The 12,511-nt window shown below is 39.8% G+C and overlaps 1 protein-coding gene across 1 annotated transcript in view; it reads right to left on the reverse strand.

Moving 5' to 3' along the window:
• Nucleotides 1-11,432, reverse strand: part of SDHAF3 (succinate dehydrogenase complex assembly factor 3) — a 39,069-nt gene extending 27,637 nt beyond the window's left edge. The window contains exon 1 of the mRNA XM_075143707.1: nucleotides 11,239-11,432. Within this exon, the coding sequence (XP_074999808.1) occupies nucleotides 11,239-11,400 (162 nt within the window). The 5' untranslated portion in view covers nucleotides 11,401-11,432. The remainder of the gene's footprint in view (nucleotides 1-11,238) is intronic.
• Nucleotides 11,433-12,511: the final 1,079 nt, after the last annotated feature.

Here is a 12,511-nt window from a genome sequence, read left to right on the forward strand (position 1 = left end):
TTAATTCTAAGCATTAAATCAAATTTAAACTACTGTAAATGAAGTACATACACAGAACAAGACATTTCAACATGAACCAGAATATCCCTAATTTTAGAGCAACCTGCTTGTACCACAGCCTAAAGCTGACCTATGCTTTCCACGAGGTGCTATTCTTAATAGCCATAGTTCCTGTAACTGTGGCACTCGATAGCTTTTTGGCCTAAAATATCATGGTGGATGACTGACACATGCTATATTCGTTTTGGAAGGGACAGAGGCTCCATCTCCTCCAGGTATACTCTACTGGGGACTACTGTGGCTGATCAGAATTTTGTAATGACTCTTCTCAGCTGTCAGGTTAGTCGGATGAAACCAGAGCAGAAAGCTACTGTGATAATTATCTCCCTTCCTGATACCATAGTGGCAAGCAAAGGTGTGCTTTTATGTCATGTACGTCGTAACATATGACCTCTGACATCAGATCTGCGGCTAAAGAACCAGCTGGTTATCCAACTACCATTATCCAATGTTGATCTGAAACATCAACAATCATCCAATTATTAGACTTTTAGAAATTACAGGAGGCTGCTGTTGGTAAATGCAAGCCATGCTCGCAGAAAGACTCAGCCCCGGTGTCCTCATGGCTCCACTGGGGACCTGGGCAGAGCACTTCCCAACTCCCTTTCAGCCCCACGACATTAGAAGCCTACAGGTGGAAACCAGAGAGCTGCTGTGCACGTCTCAGTGCAGAGTCCAAGACGTAGCCTAGGCATGATCACTGATGGAGGTTCTAAGGGTATTTCATTGGGCCAAGAACGCTTGCTGGAAAATTGACGTTACTGATCTAGATCACAAGGTAAGAACCTGGAAAGAAAGACTGCAATGGGGAAAAATAAAGAACAAAATACTATATGGTATGTCAAAAATATATACCTATTTAGAAGTACAGGAAGAAGAAAATATTTAAGCTGATAAATGTGCCAGAGAAAAGCCTGAAGAGAAACGAATGAAGCAAACCTATCATGTTGGACCATTTAATCACAAGACTATGAGAAAAAGTCTTTGAAGAACTCCAAGAACTTTCCAACTACAGGAAAAAAGGAACTTTCACCATGCCAATATCTGTTGAAAAATGTAGAGTCATACACTGGCAGTCTATAAAGTTCCTAGAATGTGATTAGGATATTTTTTAAATTTTTTAAATATCATGGAGGCTAGTGCAGGGTGTTTATCTTAGGCTAGTTCTCCATCGCAGGTTTGACTCATCAACAAATCCAATTGTGAAAAGCAATTTGAGTAAAAACATCACAAAATGAGAAATCAACACTCTAAAAAAGGAAGCGTGAAAGAGGAATATACGAGATCTCTTTGCAGAGAGATCAGACATATTTCTCCAATAGCGAAAAACAAAAATGGGCCTCAGAAAAGCAAACTTCAGCATCACTGGGGAATCAGAGGTGCCGGGGCAACACTCTGAGGGATAACAGAGTGTTGTAGGTGCCCTTTTCCCTGCTAGGGTATCAAAGGGTAGCCATGCTAAACACTGCAAACTACTGGGGTAGCTGCTGCGTTTCACTACTGGGGTAGCAAACTACCCCAATACAAATCAAAACCAGAAAGCTCATTATGAAAACATTATGGCTAAACCAGGTGGAAACCACAGTAAAGTTTCTGAATTAAAAATCCTTCTCAAAATCTGCAGCAGTATGTTAACAAATCTCAATATGTATTTTAGTAAATAATTTAACAAGAACTGAATCTGAAAATTCTAGTTCATATTAGCAAAATCAATAGCCTGCTTGTTTCTAGTACAGGAACGGGCCTTCTCAATTTAAGTATTTGCTGCCATCATGTGTACACTTCAAAAACTGCAATCAAGTCAAAAATCGGCTATTAGACTACACGAGGGCATTAGACTTCAGTTAGAAGGTGATGAAGTTTCCAAGATTGCTAATGTAATATGAATTCTTCCCTCAATACAGATTGCTTATACATCAAACAGCATACAAACTTAATTCAATTACAAAGACCACATGCTTCCGCTATGCAATCATAAAAAGCAAGAAACTGATAATGAGCTAAATGGTATTTGGTGGTCCACAGAAAATAAACCAATTGCTCCAGTTCATTCCATGCAGATATCAATACTACCAACATAATTCAATGCCTTCAGTCATGACATCTCCAAAGAAGCAATGGTGATGGGGACTTAAGTTCAAACCCTTCCACCAGGCTTCTTCTGGTTCAGATTCAGAAAAAGAGAAAGAGAAAAAGAAAAAAAAAAAAAAAAAAGAATGTTGCAGTGACCTAATGATCTGTTCATTTCCTCTAAATTATGGAATAGAATAGTTCAGGAAGAAGAAAAAAATAGTATAAAATAGCATAAAACTAGTGTATCAATTTTACATCATTCAGGAATTCCCACGGAGCAAGGGAATATGCATCTACATTTCAAGGATCAGTTGCTAGCCAGTCTTGAAAGATGGGTGCAAGATCAATTTAAAAGGTATTCTACAGATTTAGCTAGTTACTGCAGGGGAAAAAAAGTGCATCATGCTGTGTTTCGTCTCAGTCTGCTCCGTCTCTCACCAACATCCCTAACACAACAAAAAAGGAGCATATTAATAGGACTCAAACTGCCCACATATCACTAAGCCTAAAAACCAACACTCAGTAACTCTACTTCTAGTATCACTTCTAACTTACTTTTATTATAAAACATTTCATTAGAAATATCTCATTGACATTACTTCTGGAAATGACCTTTAAAAACCTATAAATTCAAACATTTTATCAAACACTATGATTAAATACATTTTCCAAATCATATCCTTCAAAAAATGCAGTTTGAAATCAGCAGCTTTGAGACACAGAAATAAAAATATTTCAGCAGAGATTTTCTGCTCAGTGTATTCCCAGGATTGAGCTGCATAAACAGCAGGATATCAATTAGAAGATGTATGGTTGTAGATACAGTCAGCTTCAGCGTTAAAACAGTCAAAGCTCTTTGCATTACGAAAGACAGCTAAAACAACATGAAGATTGATAAAGATGCTACTAAATCCAAGATTATGAAATCGAAATCTGAGGTTCGCCTTCTTGCAAAAAACATACTTGATTAACTGACTTTAATATTAGTGAACTGTATAAAAAAGCCCTCATCCCTTAATGGGTTCAAACACATCTTTGTCTCTTAAGTACAGCTCTGTATCGAGATGTGATACACACATCTGGGGCTTTATAAATCCTCCAATTTGTATAACACTACTTGTGCAGACACATGCTGAAAGAAGAAAAAAAAAAAAACAATTCCGAAACAATTATTCAAATTGCTCCAGATTCCATTTTAACTCGCAGAAAATATCAATTTTGTGTCTACTCAGGACAGAAAAGCACATCTATACAGCATGCGCAATTACAGCACTCATAATATTATTGCAGTAATTACAAAATATGGTACTTGACAGCACTTGTGGAAAGTTGGCAGTGTTTATAGTGTTGGTAGTGGAAATGCACTGAAAACATAGTAAAACCTACCAAGCTTACAAAACACTACAAGCTGACAATATTCACACAAGTACCAAACAAATGCTAGAAGGAAGGTGTCAATAAAATGCAAACAAGCAGAAATCCTTATAAATTTACAATTCCGATTCATACTCAGTTTGTCTGTTTGACCCACTACATTGTCTTAAAATACAACAAAGTTCAAAAGATTTGTAGATTAGTTACCTCGATATTATCTTCATCTGAAAACCTAACCTGGCAAGGTTCTCTAAATTCTACTGTAAAATACTTTAAATAATAAAAATAGACAGTGCTGGAACATCAAGATGGGGGCAAAGCAATCAGAATACCCACCTCCTCCTCTTTCTTTGTTGTTTTGTTTTTTTTTTTAAGTCTAAGAGGAAACAAGAAATCTAACAAGACTCATACTTACACACATACAACTTAAAGACAACTTTTTAAGACATCAATTTTCTTTCTGCAACCTGTACCGAGTTAAATTTTTTGAAATGGCTGTCAAGGAACACTGAAAAAGCGGAATCAGGCTAATTTGCAGCAAGCTAAATAAACTGTTAGATTCAAAGAGTACTCAGGGATCTGAATGCACGCTGCCAAAATAATGGATTCCTGATCATTACAGCTCTAACTTTAAAAAATCTGGAGGCCCTGACAATTATGTTCTATTATGTGTATAATTTATACACAATAAAGGCTTTCGATTTCCTAAGATTCCAACACATACACAAGTACTACAGTATGTTAGCTAGCATGGTTAGGCATATGCTGTGTCTCCTATGGCTTGGACAGACTTTTATACCACCACTAGATGGAAACCTGAATTACCTCTTAAACTGACAATTCTGTAAATGCTCCATTGCTGGTTCTGCTTCTACTGTGTCTGACCATTCCTATTTTCTTATTTAGAGATCTAATCACATGCTGGCTGTCACAAACCTGTACTTATTAGGAAAGTATCCATGAGCAAGCACACACAAAACTTCTACAGTGTCTTCAAATCTGAGGGCATTAACATAAATATGCCCTGATCATTTCCCAAGCCAGTGCTACTCAATGCAAGGAATAAACTGTTACGCATGTTAGAGATTTACCCCACTTCTACAGCAATTTAAACTTCTCAATCTAAGTTATAACTAATAAAAATTGCTGTACTCTGCCAACAAATTTCAGTTGGGATTTAATTAATGCCACACTTTAAATATCAAAGGCATGTTATATATTTTACAAATACATGCAATGATCAAATCATCTGAAATTTATAAACCTATTTGCACACCACATTTATACAAAGTTCCATCACTTCAATGGAAGTTATCCTGCGATGTACTATAACCTGAGGTGACTGGCACACGCAAGTGACTGACATTACTGTCTGATGTGACCCCAATGACTCAGATATTATTTCCTGTTGTGTCAAAACAGTTGTAAATAAAAACTTCAACTAGCAGACAGGCACAGTTATCAGGACAGCCATCTGACTAGCTACAGGCAATCATAGATACTGTAATATAGAGATAATTGACATGGTAACACGACAGAAGCATTGAGAGTACTGATGCCACAGCTTATGAAATTTTGAATTTGGAAAATATAGTAAAAGTCTAAAACCAAATCTCACATTTGCCTTTAAATCTTATTTTCCATCAACCCCAGACCACACCATTTTTTTAAATAGGAAAAAAAAATGCAGTGTATTTACACATAACAGAGTTAAACAAAAGAAGTTAATCAAATGCTACCCCACACTAATATGTACACAGAAAAAAAAAAGGCCTTAGCAGTGGGCAGGCGAATCTGAAAGAGAATGACACTGCTCTCCAGATGAGAAATACCGTGACGCATGTGCACCACGCACAAGCCAGCGGGTATCCACCAGGTTACCCCAAGTCTCTCCGCATGAGAAAGCTCCCAGACTACCTGGATTCCCCGTGGAAGAGGGTCGGACAACAGCTCCTGCTTCTAAACCCAAATTCGAAGGCACACTGAAAGGATGGAAGTGATGCCATAATATGAAAATGATGTTATTACCATGAACCTTTGTTATAGGGATCCATGTGGTCAACCTTTGTCTTTATTTTTTTGGTCAAAGGGACAATCGCACATGAATGCTGGTTCAGGAACCTCACCAAATCATGGGTGCACCAAGGCAAAATTGCCATCTCACACAGGTAGACTTCAAATCTTACAGCAAAGCAGGCCACCAGGAATGCCAGGTCAGAGCAGCAGACTGATTTCCTGCGCCTGGTCATACCCGAATCCCACAAGCTCTTCAATTTATCAGCCACAACTCTGCAGCTCTCAGAAAAGTGAGAAATTCTTTCCTGCCTTTTGAGAAATATCAGAGAAAATAGAGGAAATTGTGTCCAATTTAGTTCTTACAAATTAATACCCAGTGAACACTCTAAGTGGGGGCTAAATACATAAGTCTCAGTAGGAATTTACTCTTAATAAGAAGGTTTTCATCCAGATAGCCATAAAAATCACTAAAAGCAAATTCCAATGTATCCGGTAACGTTACAATGAAATACTACTCTTAAATCCTATTTCACAACTTTTATTAAAGTCATAAAATGGCAAAAACCTTAAAGTCATATTTCACTTCCAAAAAAATGTATTTCTTTGTCAGGCAAAGAAAAGATCACTTATATAATGTACTTCAGTGAAACTGAGAGCAGAATACAGAAAGTCAGCAGCAGTTTTAGACTTATGCAATCTATGTATTTGCTGAAAGACAGTACAAAGGGCAACCCACATGTCCCATTCCCATCCCAGTCTGACTCCAGTACCGGCCACAGCTTCCTCTTCCACCCGTCCAACTTTCTTTGGCTATTTGCTCTTCAAATTCTCCTTTCAACATCTCAACGTATTTTTGAGTGCCAGAAGCTTAAAAATAAATCAAGAAGGGGAGGGAAGATCACACTAGCCCAAAGAATTAAGAAGCAAAAAATTCTGTAAGTGTATCCACTCACTCACAAAAAAGATTTATCAGGACAACTATGTCCTGGGAAATATCATGAGACCATCCCACAATCATTCCAGCAAACTAAACACTGCAAGTGACATGGGCAATTGAAAACAAATTTCATTAATTATAATTATTTGTACCATATCAAATATCATACTGATTCAAAAAATTAGCCATTCTCAAGAGGCTACGTGACCAGGTTCCCCAGACAGAGAGATACAGTTCCGCCTTAATTTTACCAATATAATGCTTAGATTTGTTACCAGGAATGAAAAAAAATGTCACCTTTCTTCTGAGTATACAACAGCAGACGTCAGCTCCCAAATCAGTCTCAGTTCACTTGAAAGCTTATAAAAAGGCTTTCAGAGTCAAGAGTGGCCAAAGCATTTCAAAGGCAATTTATTCAATCTATTAGATGTGAGAAAATGTCATGTAATTCTGCAGAATTATTCTGCTCATCTCAAGATAGTCCAGACCTTCCCATCTACAGGGTCAGGCTTTTTAAACAAGCTAAGTACGAAATGGTCATTTTCGAAATTTAAAGAAGAATTAACTTAAATGATGTAAAACAAACGATTACTGAAATTACTTAGCTGAATATTCTACATTATATCATTTGTAACCTGGAATAAAGTAATCAATATTATCTTACCTATTCTTAAGTAAGCATTCTCATCAGCTGCCATATGATTTAGAAGACTGCTGAACTAATTCACTTATCATATCTGTCAACATTAATTCAATAGCATTCCAAGGTAATAATCACTATCAATCTAATTATATGAGCCCTCTCTGTAAATGAGTACCAATTATTTTAATTAAAATATTAAATATTTAGAAAATAGAACGGAACATATATTAATAATTTATATAATTAATTTTAATCTACCTGAACAACGATAATTCCTGAACAACAAAGCTTGCTTTCTTTGTATCCCCCTTTAATACCTTCCAGTGGGTTTCAAGACACAAACCATCGATCCAACACCAATGACAGGAAAAATGCAAAATTCACATTGTTCTACTATGTTCTAGACTATTTCTATCAGTCTTATTCACTTAAGAACTCTTCCAGGAATATTCAAAGGATAGTTTCCCAATTTTGTAAACACAAACAGGTCAGTTTAGGTTTCCCATAAAATGACATTAGCCATCTACGCGGTTGGGTTCTAACACTAAATCCCTCAATTCCTGTGCATAGCAAACAAGGGGATCCCTTCTCATCTCCTTTACGTGAAAACAATATGAATCATTCACATACTAAGACAGTATTATTTGGAAGCCTTTTTACCTCTTCTTTCCCTCATTTCTTTTTAAAGTTAATCTTAGAAAACTCCCTTTAATGTTCCACCCGTGCTTTTCTGGACTGTAAAGATATTCAAAATGCCTGTACCCCTGTTTGAGAATTAGGCTGAGTATTCAGGTCCTGCATTGAGATTTGGGTTCTTCCCAAAAGCCATGAAATGGAACGTAATATTAAAGAACTACAGCAATATTAGAAGCTATGGTAGCTTGAATGCTCTGTAAAATTAAGATTCCTTTAACAGTTCTTTTTAAAGCTTTTAACAGTAAAATCCCACAGGTTTTTCACCATGTTTCACATGAAATAAAGGGAATTTGCTCTCCTTGTTTTGTTTGATAAACAATCAATGTGCCCAGTTCACTTGAATCAGCATGATTTAAATACCAAAAAAAAAAATCATTTGGCACAATCATAATGCAATTAAAATGCCAGGCCTGTTAACTGAACAATTAGCAAATACGAGTCAAATTGGAAGATAAGAAAGCATACCACAAACACAGACTATGAACTAGTATATTCAAGCACACACAGAAGGCCTGACTATCCAAAAAAAGCCTGAAAATTTTTAATGAAAGTCAAGTAGTTTCATGTTAAAATAAGTCATCCTTGAAAATTTTCATTCAAAAAGCATATGAGGTGGCTTATTAAGACTACACTTCATATTGAAGTCCTTATTCAAAGACAAGAAGCATCGATGCAATCATCATATCCATAATCTTTAACCTCTGGTGAATATACATTATGATACACTATTTTAATATAAAATTACGAATACTCTTTTTCTGTAATACAAGACATCATGCCACTCTGTACCAGACACCCTGCATGCAATAGAAGACACAAGGAAAGAACTTTTCCAGATGGAAGTGGAATATTGACAACACTAAAGTGCATACAGTAAGGTATACGCATACCTTAATGAACAAGCAAATTGGGAAGTGCTTGACGCATGCAACATGCCAAAATACTGTTAACAGAACCGTAACTTTGCATTTTTCCTCCAAAAATGGCTAAAACTTAACAGGGAATGCAAACATCATTTTGTATTAACGTTGTAGTGATTTGTTTGGGGTTTTTTTGCTTGGTTTGTTTGGTTTTGGGTTTTTTTAAATATAAATAAAAATAAAATAAAAATAGATATGGAGGCAAGAAGTACAGTTACGGTTCATGTATGCGAAGTAGCATATCACAGCTTCGCGCATTGCTAACTGTGCGATTCGTAGGCCCTTCAAGCACTGGGCACTTTGCAGGTACGCTGGTGTGTTCCACAAGAACCGTTCTAGAGCCTCCAGCCTATTTCTGATTAAAAGAGTGTCTTCCTGCCCAGGAAGGGTGCAAAGAGGACTCCAACATGAATTAGAGCATCCTTCTCTGTTATCTAATCCAAGTTGTCTACAGTCCACCTTCCTCAGCTATCTAGTTCACGTCTTCAAGGTGCTGGGAACCACAGCATAGCGTTAAGATGCAGAGTGAGTCCCACAGGCCAAAGACGTGAAAGTCTGATTTAAATCAGACCCTTGAGATTATTATTTGGGGGAGAAAAAAATCCCAGAACAAAACAAAAATTAAAGATGAGAAGAGCCACGTTAACTATGTGCTAATATCTCCCAGCATCTTGTTAGAAGACAGACATATTTGCAAAGTTCTTTATACGCACACACTCAAAACAGTTATTAAATTAGTTTCCTTTCCTTGAACATATGATAGCTAATAGCACTAAACATCAGGTTTCAAAATTTGACTTCCTTGTAATTTTTTCCTTCTAATTTTTTTTCCCAGTTTTCCCTATAATCTACTTTTAAAACATTTTAAAATAACTGAGAAACATTTTCACTATTTGTTTACTTCACAGAAATGGCTAAAGATATTTCAATGTAAACATTTTCTTCCTTTTCTAAAACTATTTTAAGGAAAAATTTAGCAATGAAAATAGTAACCTGTAACTTGTCTTTTTAGCTCATCTTAGAATTGGAAGCAGTGGTGCGGAAACATTTTGGCAACATCAAGTAAATGGCAATTGAGAATTACAATAGCATCAGGCATTTGAGAGGTAGATACAAATTTTCCCTATTTCAGGATCTATCAGTTGGCAAGAGGCAATTAAAATACACTTATTCCTGTCCTCTGAAGAGGATACCAGGCAGCGTTCTCCCTGTCGGTTCCCCAATGCCCCAGCACAAGGGTAATGGAGCTGCTTTACCCCCAAGATTTTAGCTAGAGTAGGCAGAAGGGGTGGGTCAGATCTCCCTCATTACCTTTCTGTTGGTAAACCGGGAGGCACTGGACGCTACCTATGCTAACCAGCTTCCAGGGCAGAGCAGAATACAATTTTCTTCCACAGAAAGAAAAATAGTTTTGAGATTCAGAAATACTACCAAACCAGCAGTTCAGTGAGTGTGAAAATTAATGGGAAGCTTGTCTATAGACCTGTCTCTTGCAGTTGTTTTCATGCTCTGACTGAAGTTTTCCCTCCATGAAGTATCTATAACATTTGCCTGCCGTGGATTTTTTGGGGTCTATTAATAGGCTAGCATCTGCTGGAGTTCAGGCATGTGGGGAAAGCACCTCAAGAGTCTCCCTCCTTTGCTGCTCGTGAAACTTGTTACATCCTAATCACTTGTGAGCTTTTCTGTCCTTGGTGAAACCGAGGCGGGGGGGTGTACGCAGAGAAGCAATGTTCACGTAAGACTTGCTTCCTTAGGGAACACTCTGAAAAAATGTCACTCAAAAATTAAATACAAGTTCGTGGGGAAGCTATTTACACCTATGTATACAATTAGTTATGTATGTAGTTATATATCTACACATTTACATAACCTATTATTAAAAATTATATAGATAATTTATTATACAGATAGTATATTTTTATATATGCGTATATAGCTAATTATACCATTTTTGTCATTCCGTTATATATACTTGTGCGTGCGTAGTTATACTCACACATAGATGAGGCAAGGAAATACGAACCATAAAAGACAACCTGCCCAGGGATGTAGAATTACAAGGCATTTTGTAACTCTGTAACGAGTTCGCCCTTCAGGGGAGCGTGCCAGAGGAAGGCGCTCTGAGCACCCAACCCCCTACCCGCACCTCCGCGCTAACGAGCAGCGAGGAGCCAGCAGGCACGTTCTAGGACACACATCCTTAAAACAACGCGCAGTCCAGCGAGCTGCTGCTGCGACAGGCAACAGCGGGGCCGGCAGACACGGCGAGCGGGGGTCCGGCCGCCGGCTGAAGGGCAGCTTGCGAGAGGCCGGCCCCCCTTACCCGGGCGGGCGCCTGGGCCGCGCCTGGGCCTCCCCCGCGCACGGGCGGGTCCCGCCGCTCCCGGCCGGGGGAGGCAGGCGGCGGCTGCGCGGCGCCCGCCGGCGGCGAGGGCCAGGCCCGGAGCCACCCGACGGGCCCGCGGCTCGGGAGGCGGCCCCCCCCGTCAGACCCCCGCGGGGCGGCGGGCACTTGCCTCCCATTCCCGCAGGAAGCGCTGGGCCTCGGCGGGCCCGGCGGCCTTGTGCTTCCTGAACTCCTCCTTCACGTAGCGGTCCCCCAGCGCCCGCAGGGCGGGCGGCAGCGCCCGGTGCAGCAGCAGGATCCGCCGGTACAGACCCCGCGCACCGCCCGGCATGGCGGCGGCGGCGCGGGCCCCGGCGGAGCACTGAGGCGGCCGCGCCGGGGGCGGGGCGAGGGGGCCGAGCGCCGGGCCGGGCCGGGCCGGGCAGGCCAGGGAAGAGCCGGGCAGGGCCGCTTCTGGCACGGGGAGGAGCGTACGGCTTGCCCGCTTCAGCGGCTGCAGAGTATAAGCGCGTCTTGAAACTGGAGCCGTGCTTTATGTGTCAGGAAATAATGCCGAATACACTAGCGCCTGCTTTTTTGCAGAAACTTCGTCTCCACCGTGTTCATCTGCACAGTGTTTAAAACGTTCCCAAGAAATTCAGTTGCAAATACTGCTTTTAAACTAGAAGGAGGATGAATACGCAATTTGCCTTGTTTCAAAAAGATGTGTGCGGATGGCAGGGATCACGATAAAAATCAAAAATCCGTTAATTTTCAGTTCTGTTTTCATCACCAGAAGAGCGAGCTGTGCATTTTATACCTGGGTAGAATTTGGTGCAAATGAATTAGTCCATTAAACCCAAGCTTCGTAAGCTTAAATTTGGTTTTACCTGCATGGGTGAGAGACGGGAGAAGGCGTAGTAAGAAATCTTACTGCCTCCGTGGGGCTGCTCAGGACTCTGTGCCACCACATTGTTATCACCCAGCTCCCGCTTTCTGTTACCTCCCACCTACAGCCCGAGCTGCAGCTCCCCAGCTCTCCATAAAGTTTTTTCAGCTGTTTAACATCACATCCAACCCACCCACATGGAAAAATCTTCAAATGTCAACAGTCGTGGATATTTTGAAAAAAGCAGAGAGTCTGAAAATCAGGCGGTGGCAGCGGTGGCGTCATCACGGGTGCCTGTTAAGCTCCTTCCTGCCAGTCAAATCATTGACGCTTCAAAACAAGAAGGAAACATTTCCATAGGCCCAGAGAGCGCTAAGCTTTCCCAGGATACTCAGAAATGTCATAAAAATGTATTGCCTCTTCAAAAGCTCAAGTCATTATATGTGAGTAACAGAGGAAAGAGCAAATATAGACTATTTTGCTCACTACCATTTCTTGATGTTTATTTATTTCCCAAGCACTTCGGCGATGGAAAGCTGAAGTTCCCAGTAACATAAAAGTTACCAAAATAAAA

Source organism: Calonectris borealis, chromosome 2 (assembly GCF_964195595.1).
Source record: "Calonectris borealis chromosome 2, bCalBor7.hap1.2, whole genome shotgun sequence".
Classification (NCBI taxonomy): Eukaryota; Metazoa; Chordata; class Aves; order Procellariiformes; family Procellariidae; genus Calonectris; species Calonectris borealis.